This window comes from Brachyhypopomus gauderio, chromosome 16 (assembly GCF_052324685.1).
Source record: "Brachyhypopomus gauderio isolate BG-103 chromosome 16, BGAUD_0.2, whole genome shotgun sequence".
Lineage (NCBI taxonomy): Eukaryota > Metazoa > Chordata > Actinopteri > Gymnotiformes > Hypopomidae > Brachyhypopomus > Brachyhypopomus gauderio.
Genome location: NC_135226.1, coordinates 8242811 through 8254899, shown reverse-complemented (window position 1 = coordinate 8254899; position 12089 = coordinate 8242811). Strand labels below are relative to the sequence as shown.

General features: G+C 42.3%; 3 protein-coding genes across 3 annotated transcripts in view; 1 reads left to right on the top strand and 2 right to left on the bottom strand.

Annotated features, from left to right (window-relative positions):
* Nucleotides 1-245: 245 nt before the first annotated feature.
* Nucleotides 246-5569, bottom strand: LOC143478178 (F-box only protein 39-like). The gene is given in 6 exon segments (XM_076977139.1): nucleotides 246-450; nucleotides 452-483; nucleotides 747-1417; nucleotides 1420-1551; nucleotides 1554-1833; nucleotides 5503-5569. Coding segments are annotated over 5 exon segments (1236 nt in total). The 5' UTR covers nucleotides 1750-1833; nucleotides 5503-5569.
* On the bottom strand, nucleotides 4779-8974 carry xaf1 (XIAP associated factor 1). Its single transcript, XM_076977140.1, has 7 exons — nucleotides 8830-8974; nucleotides 8217-8352; nucleotides 7082-7138; nucleotides 6781-6982; nucleotides 6034-6092; nucleotides 5739-5933; nucleotides 4779-5586 (listed from the first exon to the last, which is right to left on the bottom strand). Exons 1-7 carry the CDS (start codon nucleotides 8865-8867, stop codon nucleotides 5536-5538), a joined length of 738 nt encoding a protein of 245 aa, XP_076833255.1. The 5' UTR covers nucleotides 8868-8974; the 3' UTR covers nucleotides 4779-5535.
* A 2789-nt stretch (nucleotides 8975-11763) lies between these two features.
* Nucleotides 11764-12089, top strand: part of rap1gap2a (RAP1 GTPase activating protein 2a) — a 50268-nt gene continuing 49942 nt past the window's right edge. The window contains exon 1 of the mRNA XM_076977310.1: nucleotides 11764-11847. Coding sequence (XP_076833425.1) covers nucleotides 11807-11847 — 41 coding nt within the window. The 5' untranslated portion in view covers nucleotides 11764-11806. The remainder of the gene's footprint in view (nucleotides 11848-12089) is intronic.

Below are 12089 nucleotides of genomic sequence, written 5' to 3'. Positions count from 1 at the left end.
CTACTGTCATTTTGTCTCTATGAAGCAAAAGTAATTTTCTGGGTGTTGGCCACCTGGTGAAATGCTCCAACATTTACAGTGGCACATGGAAATTACAAACGCAGAGGGAGAATTTATTCAAGTGTGGCAGAATGTTTGCTTGAAGCAGCATCAAGGACTTAATCCAAACAGCTTTTAGAATTGCATGTCCAACATTAAATGGGTACATTTCCACAATGATGGACACAGGACTGTTCAAAAATGTTTTATCTCATGGAAAGGTTACACAATGCAAAAGGACATAAAGATAAAGATAAAGACAGGCTTATTTTTATGGTCTGGAGATTGCATTGCTTGTGTAGGCATTTCTGCAGAAGTCGATCCAAGAAACTGACGTCCAGAAAGGCCGAGACCTCCAGGTAGGTGAGTTTGCTGCACACGGTAACAACCTCCATCAGTTCCTCGTCCAGTTTCATGACTGTTGTTGATGTCCAGAATCAGCTTCTAGATGAAGACATGTATTTTCTCATTTAACTAGGTCTCAACAAATCATCATGTTCGAGCCACGAAAGGAAGAGGCTCCCTTATTTAACCTCATCAAACCTTCCTTTTAGTTATTAATCTTCAGGCATATGATTTCATTAAAATTAATATATAAGTCTACAGCTACAAGTGAGAAATTTAAACCTGGAGATGTGTGGTGGGGTTTAAAAATAGAGGTAGCTATTTGTGAACTGTTTGTCACATGCTTCCTCCTCTCCTCTCACCTGCAGACATGTCCTGAACGTGGGGATCAGGTTGACAAGGGCTGGCTTAGCGGTCCAGTTGAACTCATTAAAATAGCGGCTGGTAAGGGTGAGAGCGTGTAGGGGGATCTCACACAGTAAGATGCGCGTGAGCTGCTCGATGGCGAGGATCTGCTCCACTAACATCTCCACCTTGAGAGCAGGGCACCTCTGGGCCAGCAGAGCCCATGCATCTCCTCTGATTGTCTGGAGGTGGGGATCATGCACATGGCAGTGCAGAGTGAAGGAACGTAGAGAGCCAGCCCCGTGATGATAGACGCAGGATGAGGCCAGAGCCGTCAGCAGCTCATCTGACACGCAGCTGTTGTTCAGCGTGAGGTTGAACGGGCCTTGAAACCTTCGCATCACCTTGGCGAAGTCGGGTGTGTTGTAGATGGCGAAGGGTTGGGCGAAGAAGTCCTGGAGGTTCAGGGTGGCCAGTCCGGGGCGGCGGCTAAGGTGGAGGTGCTGCCGGGCGGCCAATGCTGCTTCCAGTACCTCCAGACCCAGGAGCGGGTTGAAACGAGCCCCCCTCAGGCAGCCGAGATGCGAGCCTTGGTGGGGCAGGAAGAAGCTTGTGCTGCGGACCAGAGCGTTGTGGATGCGGCGGCACCAGGCCGAGCGATCCAGCTCCATGTGGTGGACCGTCAGGGACTGCCGGCTTGGCACAGGGCGGCGAGGAAGGAGCGCAGGTTCTGCTGGTAGCGCCAGGCCAGCAGGGAGTACATGGGCTGCGTGAAGACCACCTCCAAGGTTTCCAGGTACCTGCCGTAGGATTGCAGGTAGTCTCCAGCTTGGAGCGTCGGCTTCGGAAGATGCGTTTGGAGACGTGGAGGGACCGATGGTGCCACAGCGAGGGGGAGCGGACAGCGTGGTGCCAGTGACGGCACACTAGAGCCGCCCGGGCTCGGTCCAGGTCATGGAGCCACCAGAAGACCTGGCGTAGACACACGTCTGGGAGGAAAGCCCACTTCGACCGAAGCATTCAGTCAGGTCTGCTTCCTCCCCCATAAGCTTTTCAGCCCCATTTAGCTCGTTCTCTGCTTTTGGCCTCTCTGTGTACTCCATTCTGAAAATAGATGTTGGGGGGTAAGACCTTCAAAAGTTCAGATACAGTCTATTCAGTCTCAGCCAGAATTATTATTCATATTTATAATATTATTATATCATATTGACACTTATGATATCACAGTAGAACTGATAAAGTAGGGGTCCGCTTCTGAAAGAATGATTTTGACCTTTGACCCCAAAATCCTCTGGTCTGAATTTGGGCCAGAACTGGCACAGCTCTAGTGAATTTAATTTACATTTGGCCCAAATTTAGCTCATATATATGACTCATTTTCATGTCTGTCATGCAAAACATACATGACCACAGATTTGGTTCAAGGTCTATATACTTGCTTGTAAACATTTTCTAATAAAGTCTACATTTTAAGATGTATTGGTTTTGTTACCTTCCTACAACCACTCAAAATACACTTACATTTTTTTTTTACATTTTTTACATACATTTAGCAATTAATTACAAACTTTAATGGTAAAACTCGGTTTACATGCTGCTGTGAAACAGAACCCCCGCGTTCTGCCATGTTTGAAAACGCTGGGAAGCTGGTGGGGTGGGTGTGGCTTGGTCCCAGAGGTGGTTTCAGAGCTCTGTGTCAGTCCAGAATCAGTGATGGAGATTGCAGAGGAACGCCTTCATCTAAGAACCTCCCACATGTGAAATGTGTTCCAAAAGTCAGAAGCAAAAAACGAAGCAGAAGCAAAGAGAGATTCCAGAAGCAAAAGACCTTACTGGGAAAATAAAAAAAAAACCAAAAACAATGGAACCAAAAACTTGTCAAAATGCAAACGAAAATAATTTTCAAATAACCAATTATATTTAAAAAATATACTTTTGATATATTTTTTCCTGTTTTGCATAACATATACTTTCTGCTCTTGATGCTAAGAATTTTGCCTGCAGATTTACTTTTGCTTCTGTGGAACTTTTGAAACAAAAATCACTCCAAAGTCAAGGCCCCCAGGAAAAAAACTCAACTTTTGTGTAAAACTGTTTTTAACTTTTATTACTAAGTGCTGACACTGAAAACTTGAGATCTGGGTTGTCACAAAAACGAGCAGTAAAGATGCGTTGCTAACGTCAGTTGACTCGTCTAGCTGCACAGCATAACGTGGACTTTCTTTAATTCTGTCCAAAAGCTGGCTCTGTATATCTGCTGATTTTTTGCTTTTTCTGAAGAACATGTTCACTTTTCTTGTGTCGTTTCGAAAACTTCTCCATCTAGTTAGCTAGCTAGTTAACTGTCTGGAAAAAAGGGCACCGTAGCCTTGAACCGATGACGTAATTACTTTGGGGCTTTTTTTCTTAGGTACTTTTATATTAATGAATATAATGTGAACATTATTAATCTATCAATTTTAATCGTTCTAAATTTAACATTTTTAAGGTGTACTTTTATGATTTACCGTGCTCACTACAGACTAGTAGCTCCCTCTGAGGATAAGCCTGCGGACCTCTAGATGGTGCTTCGCGGCCCCCTGGTGGTCCGTGGCCCACTGATTGATAAACCCTGGTCTAGACCAGAGATACGGGCTCTGTTCGAAATAGCCTACTACATACTACTGATCGAGCCCCAAATCAGTATGACGTATGCAGTATGTGACCAAAATGAAATTTTCCAGTACGCGAAACATACCCGGATGACCTATTACTTCCGCAAAATATTCCAGTACGCGATCAGAGCTATCTTCGTGGTGTACTGTATCCCATCATGCAACGCTACGTGCACATGACCCCGTAGTATGCTTTGCTTTTGTCGCATACTGGAAACTGTACTGCATACTACGAGGACCAGTATGCAGTATCCAGTATGTAGTAGGCTATTTCGAACAGAGTCATGCGCTGTGTTCGAAATAGCCTACTACATACTACTGGCGTACTGATCGAGCCCCAAATCAGTATGCCGTATGCAGTATGTGACCAAAATGAAATTTTCCAGTACGCGAAACATACCCGGATGACCTACTACTTCCGCAAAATATTCCAGTACGCGAACAGAGCTATCTTCGTGGTGTACTGCATCCCATCATGCAACGCTACGTTCACGTGACCCCGTAGTGTGCTTTGCTTTTGTTGCATACTGGAAACTGTACTGCATTTACTACGAGGACCAGTATGCAGTATCCAGTATATACTGAGTCCAGTATGCAGTATCCAGTATGTAGTAGTCTATTTCGAACAGAGCCCGTCTCTGGTCTAGACCACAACGCTAAATTTTGCTCTACAAGGTTCTGGTGTCTGCCTACGAGGACGTTATACTGCCCCTTAGTGGTGGCAGAAGTGTAAAACACATTACAGTTTTGATTCACGATGGCGGACAACAAACACAAAAGTTCGGATGGGAACTCCCAATACAAACGTCGACCAGGTAAACAAATTGATCAGATTTTGTGGCAGTTCAATGTTTGTTATGAATGTCCAATTTTACAAACGTTAGCAACTTTTAATGACTTACCATGACGCTAAACATGACTTACACATATGCGTCAAGTTAAAAAATCAAAATCAAATTCGGCTCTGAAACAGTTTTTTAATTTTCCAGTTTTTGTTTGGATCACCAAATAAAAAACTAAAAATACAAGTCTGGTTTGTTTTTATATTCAAAATCGAAAAACAAAATAATGAATAGTTTTGATTTTCAGTTAAATATCAAATTATATTGTTGTTGATGTTCGGAGGTAAGACCTTCAAAAGTTCAGATTCAGTCTATACTCAATAATGTAATGACATCTATTGTATTTTGTGACATTAAAATCAGATATAATTTAGCATTTCTTTCTATTTTTTCTTCCTTTCAGGGATTAGAGATATATGTAATGTCCAGTAAGGAATCAGCAGATATTCTCACAAAAGCCAGAATTATTATTCAGTCTTGATGACATCATCTTGACACTTATGATGTCAAAGTAGAACTGAAGTGATCTGTCACATGTTCACAAATAATGCACACACACCACAAATGCATCATACACACTTGTAATCAATCTCCTTTCTCACGTTTAATGTAGCAATTTAAAATAAAGTGCAGAATCAGACAACCAAAGTCCATACACAATTGTTAACATATACAATGCATGCATTTTAAACAATATAAAAATTTATTCAAATGTACTATGGCAAGATATGCTCAAATAAAAAAACAATATCTATTTCAATCTCAAGATGTTTGACTGACGGGCAGGGTGAGCAACTCAACAAGGAAGCGATCACGCCAAGTCGCAGGGAAAGAGGATGGTTTAATAGAAAGTGTGCAAACCAAAAACCCGTGCATTGTTCCAAATGAAGGAAATAATAACCAGCAGTCAACTGGTACAAAGACAAGACGTATATAGACGAACAAACGACCCTCAGGTGAGACGGATCACAGGTCCCGCCCACCTGAGGGACGAACATCACGTGACCAAAAACAGGACCGCTGTCGCTGTAACCGGGGCGACCGGTAGGGCCCCCCCCCCCACAACGTGACATTGACAAGTAAAGTAATATATTGTTATAATTATTGCTATGACTATACAATACACTAACTATTCATAACTCATAACAACTCCATTATTGTTATTTGAGGGAAGGGTCTTGGAACACGTTAAGTTGTCCTGGCAACCATGCTGTGAAGAATCAATTATCGTCCAGTAAAAGATGAGAACCAGTGAGATAATATCTAATGGTTATTACCCAGTTATGATCCAGAGACGTACTTGGTCAGCACTACTTCTGAGACTTCATCAGCTTGAGACTTTCAAAAATCTTGCACTTGTTCTTAAATGAAGACAAAAAAATAAAGAGCTATTGGTAATGGCATATGAAAGATGTGCGCTAATGGAAACATATTTAAATTGCTCAGCCGAGTAAATAACTATTCAGACTCTGATAAATGTGCCATGTAATGCCATCTATGGCATACTGTGTACCTCATGCCACTGAAGTGTTCTTAACGGAAGTGCTAGGTGGCAGAGAGGACAGGGCCTGATCTGGTCGGCATCTCCACGGCCAGCAGACATGTTCGTCTTTATCTTCTGCAGAGCTGAGAATGAGAGATTGGGGTCTGGAAGGCTGAGCTGTCCAGACTTGGGCTTACTGCTTGTGTTAGCATGTAGATCACCAAACTGTTGTGAGAAAAATGAGTGTGGTTTAAATATTTTGTTTTGTGCAAATTGTGCAAATTTGTTTTATACTCTTCTAGTAAATATGCACTCATAACCCTACCTTGAAGTCCTGTATATTAACTGGAGGAGCCTTCATGTAGTCATTAAGGAATTCCTTTTCTGATAAACACCAACAGAACATGCAACAAAGCAAACACTCAATTAGAAACACCTTGCTAGATTTCATAGACATACACAATTTGAGATTGCCACTATTAAGTCCTTTGTCAGTTGGCCATTTCTGACTACAGAACCATTGCTGGTGAGGTAGCATTGAGGAGCAGAACGTAGCATCACTACAGAGGTGGCTAACACACTCACACCTGCTCAACACCCACAACTATCTCTATCGTGTCATCTGCTGTGTTGAGAATTGTCCGCCACCCTTTTAATGTGTGGCCAGGGACCTGCAGTCAGAAGCGGTCTGGGTAATGACCATGGTAGAGGATGGCTTGGCAGCAGACTGGCTACAGTCTATAATTATGCAGTGCCACTAATTAAGTAGACAGCATGTGGAGGAATACCAGCTATCTACCCTATATGCCGGTCTAATTAACACATCACTGAATAGAACAATGAAGCAAGTCAATGGCTAAGTCTGATAGAACTGATGGACTGTGACTAGGACTTCAGATTTACTCTTAGACCAACAGCCACATTATAAAACCACAGGGATTTAGTTTCAAAATGACATTGAACACTTACATCAACCCCGGAAAGGGCCATAACCCAACCCCCCCCCCCCCCCCCCACACACACACACACACACACACACAAATGAAGACAGGGTAACATTGGAGAGACTGACTGTTATTGTGGTGTTCCTCCATGAGTGTGGAGGAGCAGATCTGGGCGTGATGTTGTCGGTCTTTCAGGATGACGTACTGGCTGCAGTCTGAGCAGCGCTCGGTGCGACTGCCACATGTCACCGTGTGTTCCTTCAGGCTGCTCAGTGGAAGCTCCAGCTCGCAGAACTCACAGCTCCCAAACCTTTCTGGACATTCGCTTGTCTGTGAGAAGGGACATGCAAACACAAAGCCATAAACAGCTGTCTTGCTTGTTTATTTATTTAGTTCATGCCTTTATTGAGCATGACATGAGATCTTCACCTCGTGGTCTCCTAGTGTTTGTCGTTCCATCTCCATATTACACTTCTTACATTTTACCTGTATGAGATGAAAACAGGATTTTAAGATTTTACTTTTACTATAAATGAATGTAAAATCATATACATATACAGTCTTGATTAATTTAATTATTCATTCATCATATCTATATGGTCTATATACAGTGGGACGCGAAAGTTTGGGCACCCTTGTTAATTTTCCTGATTTACCTTTATAAATCATTGAATGTTTGTATAAAAAATGCAGGTAAATATATCATATAGGGGACAAACACAGTGATATTTGAGAAGTGAAATGAAGTTTATATGATTTACAGAAAGTGTGCAATAATTGTCTAAACAAAAATAGGCAGGTGCATTAGTTTGGGCACCCAAAAAAAAACCCTTAACTTAATATTTAGTAGATCCTCCTTTCGCAGAAATAACAGCCTTCCTATAGCTTCTAATGAGAGTTTGGATTGTGGCTGAAGGTATTTTAGACCTTTCATTTTTACAAAACATCTCTAGTTCAGGGGTGGCCAACCCGTCAGAGACCAAGAGCCACTTTTTTTACTGTGTTACTGCAAAGAGCCACATCATACATGGACATGTAAATTGTTGACCGGGGGGTTTGAGTGTAAATTGTTGACGGGGGGGTAATGGACAAAAAATAAGTATTAGTAAGTTGTTTTGTGAAAGTTGTTTTGAATCTTCCATGCTGCGACTCTTCAGAGAAGATGCAAAGAGGAGAAAAACGTACAATTGCCACCCTTAACTCTTTCTCATAATTGGAGTCACCTGTGTATGGAGGTCAAGGGTGACTTAACTTACCAAACCAAATTTGAGTTCCAATAATTAGTTCTAAAGGTTTTGAAATCAATAAAATGACAACAGTGCCCAAACTTATGCACCTGCCTTTTTTTGTTTAGACAATTATTGCACACTTTCTGTAAATCATATAAACTTCATTTCACTTCTCAAATATCACTGTGTTTGTCCCCTATATGATATACTTAACTGATTTTTTAAATCCAAACATTCAATTATTTATAAAGGTAAATCAGGAAAATTAACAAAGGTGCCTAAACTTTCGCATCCCAGTGTATATAACCAGTTTGGCGAATTCTTTGTCATATGACCGTAGTGTGTATCTCCACTCGATGTTCTTCGAGCTGTTCTTTGGGCACTAGGTCATCACAGACGGGGCACACACAGAGGAACCGCTGGCAGTGAGCTTCGTGCATGGCGAGATTCGCCTTGGCCACATCTTTTTTACTGTCAGGAGAACAAGGAAGCACTAGCACAGACCAAATCAACCGTGACACCCCCCGCACCCAAACACACACTCAGCACACACTCAACACACTCTCAGAGAAGCTTAATTGCAATAGGATGGCAGAAGCGCTCTTTGTATTATACTAAGAGGTTACCAATCGAAGCCGATTAAAAACATTAGTTGAAATGATCAAAATGACTTTGAACAAAATCGCAGTGGGGCCACGTTGCCAGTGTATTATACCACAGGCGTTTGGTTCCCACAGGGAGTTTCACTGTATTAGTTTTGACATAGTTCTTATACCGATTCACTTTTGAGGAAATCATGTTAAACAATGCTTAATTCACAGGAGCGATATTGGACAGGCATCGTATAGGCTATGACGACATGATCTCATGACACGACTAAACCTTCACACACATACAGGTGATCCTGCGAAACCTCACGGCTGTTTCAAGATGTAGTTTTAAACTCACCAGTGCCTACACTGCTCCACGTCGTCTTCATCAGCCATGGTCCACTAACGGAGCAGAACAACACAGCTATAGTGTTGTTCTGTGATATGGTTTCACTTCTGAAAAAGTGAAACAGAAAGTCTAAAGTTCACGTCATGGTGCACGAGTGTCGTCATTACGAATACATAATGGCATCTTTAATACATCTTATTGACGCCTGTTGTCGAAACCTATAATTACTTCAGCGCACCATTTCGTTTTTTTTTTTTCATCGTCAGTTTGACAGCTTAGATGCCGAGTTACGGACCACCCAAAACAACTGACAGCTCGGTTATATAGCACTGCAACAAGTTCACCAGGCACGGACCTGTTTATCACCAGTTAAAATCACTGGTTGAGTGGAGCCTCGTAGCTAAATATATCCAGCATATCAACATGTTCTTTGGTCATTAACCGACCACTGCATGGCGTCACGGTTTACTTTATGAACGTATAAAGTTGTTATTGCCTCTTGTGTTTATGAGTCACGTGTATGTGACTGCTGCCCGTCGAGTTGTGCCATTCCCCCTTTTCTGTCGCTTATCAAAACTGACCTATTTTTCTGTCATGGGTGAATACGTGGGTTTGTGATATATCACAAACTTGGGCTTATGCTTATGATGTGCCAATATAAATGTATATCTGCGTTTTTAGGCTACTTACTAGAGAGCTACTCAATCTCAAACCTAGAGTTGTGTGTAGACAGAGCGCATGCGCAGCGGCGGTAATTAGGTCGCAGTATTACGTGTCGCGAGGCCTCTCGACGGGATGCACTGAACTAATTGTCTCATTTTGCACGAGAGGTCCAGTGATAAGGTCACTGTCGGTGACCAGTGGGGAGTGGGCCACTATCTGTACATGCAACAATCCGCTCTGGTATGTAAGTATAACGTAAGATGCAAGTCATCCACTGTAATGTAAGATGCAAACGAGCCGTTAACATTTGTTCCTTTGGCAGGCAATTTTTAAAAAAATATCTAAAGCGACTTGTAAGTAAGACAGAATACAATATCAGCGTGCAACAAAAAGCATGCAACTTAGAGGAATACGTTTCGATGCAAGTCACTCAAGCCCTCTGATAGAATACCTAGAGGATGTTTTTCAACGCATTAGTCATCAGACCTCATAACATGAGAGCTCTCAGTGAGTTTATTTTTTGCCTATCCATTTATACAGAGTGCTGTCGATATTAGACTACACTGTAAAACAAAAAGATTTGTTTTACCTTTACAAAAGCATGTAGGCGGCCTTAAATTTAGAATCAGTTCAGCTTTCAAATTGTATGATAGTTAAGCAAAACTCAAAGCACTTTTGTTAAAACAAGTGTATTGTTTTAACTTAGGGCCTGGTGTGTCATCCTTGGCAGTCCGCTAGTATTTCATTGAGCGAGGTTTGCGTCACGGTGTAAAGAGAAATGGGACCATATTACCATATATATTACACTGCTGTTGCCAACCCAGTGTAGTCATGAGTTCCCGCTGTGACAGTAGCACAGCGTCTATTTCAGTCCACTCACACTGTGGTGGAAACAGTAATTACGCCTGCAATTCTTCTTTGCTTCTTTGTAGCTATTAGGCTATGATTGTGTATGAGACGCAGTGCTACAGTGCATCTGACTGGGATGCTCTCATTACTTGTTGCGTCTGCTATTGTGAAATGTCCTCTTGCTGCAAGGCGCAGGTGGCTGGTTGATGTGGGGAGGCTGGAAAGGTCAGATCAATGCAGCGTATTGTTTAAAGACTTTCAAGTCTCACCAGCATGATGACACTAATTTGTTTTGAAACCTGACTTCATCGTTGTGTTGATATTTTGTGTTGATTGTGTGATATTTAAGCCATTTTGTTCTTGGCAAGTCAGCCTGTGCATATAACGTTTATACATGAGTTAATAAATTACATCACATATTCATGAAAATATAACTAGATGTATTTTTCTATTGTAAAGGATATTTTCCGACATCGCAATATATAAACATATAGAATAATTCCTATCAGATTTTGTTATTAAATTATTTCAAAGCCATCACTATGAAAAGGTATATAAATAAACCAGTGTTTGCGATGATAATACCGGATGTAACTGTACATGTTGTATGTTCAGGAAATAAACTGCTTTGGAAGAACTCCAAAAGAACATAAAAAATCAAGGGTTACCAAGGCAACCCTAGAATGTGCACCAATTAGAAGGCATATTGGTTCTCATAAGACTAATCTGCCAGGAGATTGGAGGAGACACGCTGCACCGTTAAACAATCAAAACGAATCAGCCAGGACATGTTTGACAGGATGGTTGAGGGAAAGATTGGATTTATAAGTCTCTCTCTCTCTCTCTCTCTCTCTCTCTCTCTCTCTCTCTCTCTCTCTCTCTCTGTGTGTGTGTGTGCGTGTGGGCATGTGTGTGTCCCACACCATCTGCAAGTGACCAAATCACAGTCAATTACTTACTTTTATTTCAGGCATTGACTTTGCCATGATCCCCAGTCAATACTAATACTTCTGTATTTGATCACAGTGCACTGCACCTTCGGGGGCTCATTTATTGTGTACGTTTGCCATTTATCTTGATGGATTTGCTTGCCTGCATTTCTGAAAGGGCTTTTTTGGTTTGATTCTTCCTATTTCTGGTGTGGGTATTATATTAAGGTGATGCATTTGTGTTATGCAGGTGCGTGCTGTTAATCATTGTTGTGGTAACAGCTAATTGTGTGTGAGTGGGCGTATGTGAAAGAGAGAACGCGTCTCCATGTTCTTCCTTACCTCCTGACACCATCTCACACACATGCACCGTGTCAGTCTCTTTCATGCCTCTGTCTTTCTTATCCTCCATTCGTTATCCCTCCATCCTTCTCTCTCATTCTCACTTTCTCCCACTCTGCCCCCCCTCCCTCTCTCCCTCTCTCCCTCCCCCCCTCCCATTGTGCTGCATAGTGGTCTGAAGTAGTCCATCGTTGCTCTCTGCTATGTTTACTCCAGCTTGCAAACCACTGATGGCGGAGTCGAGGTAAGGTATTTGGGTTCTCTCTCAAAAGCGTGCGGTGTGGCGTTTCCCAGAGCGAGTGCGTGGTCGCGTGTGCCATCTGGATGCACGTGTGTGATAGAGCATGGGTGATGTCTTGTTAAACTGTTACCGCGACTCTGTTACCGAGTCCGTGCGTGTGCAGGTCCAGCCGTAGCTTCTGGTGCGTGCACACGTGCATGCATGTGTGCACGTATGTGCGTGTGTGTCTCTTATCATAAGTCAAG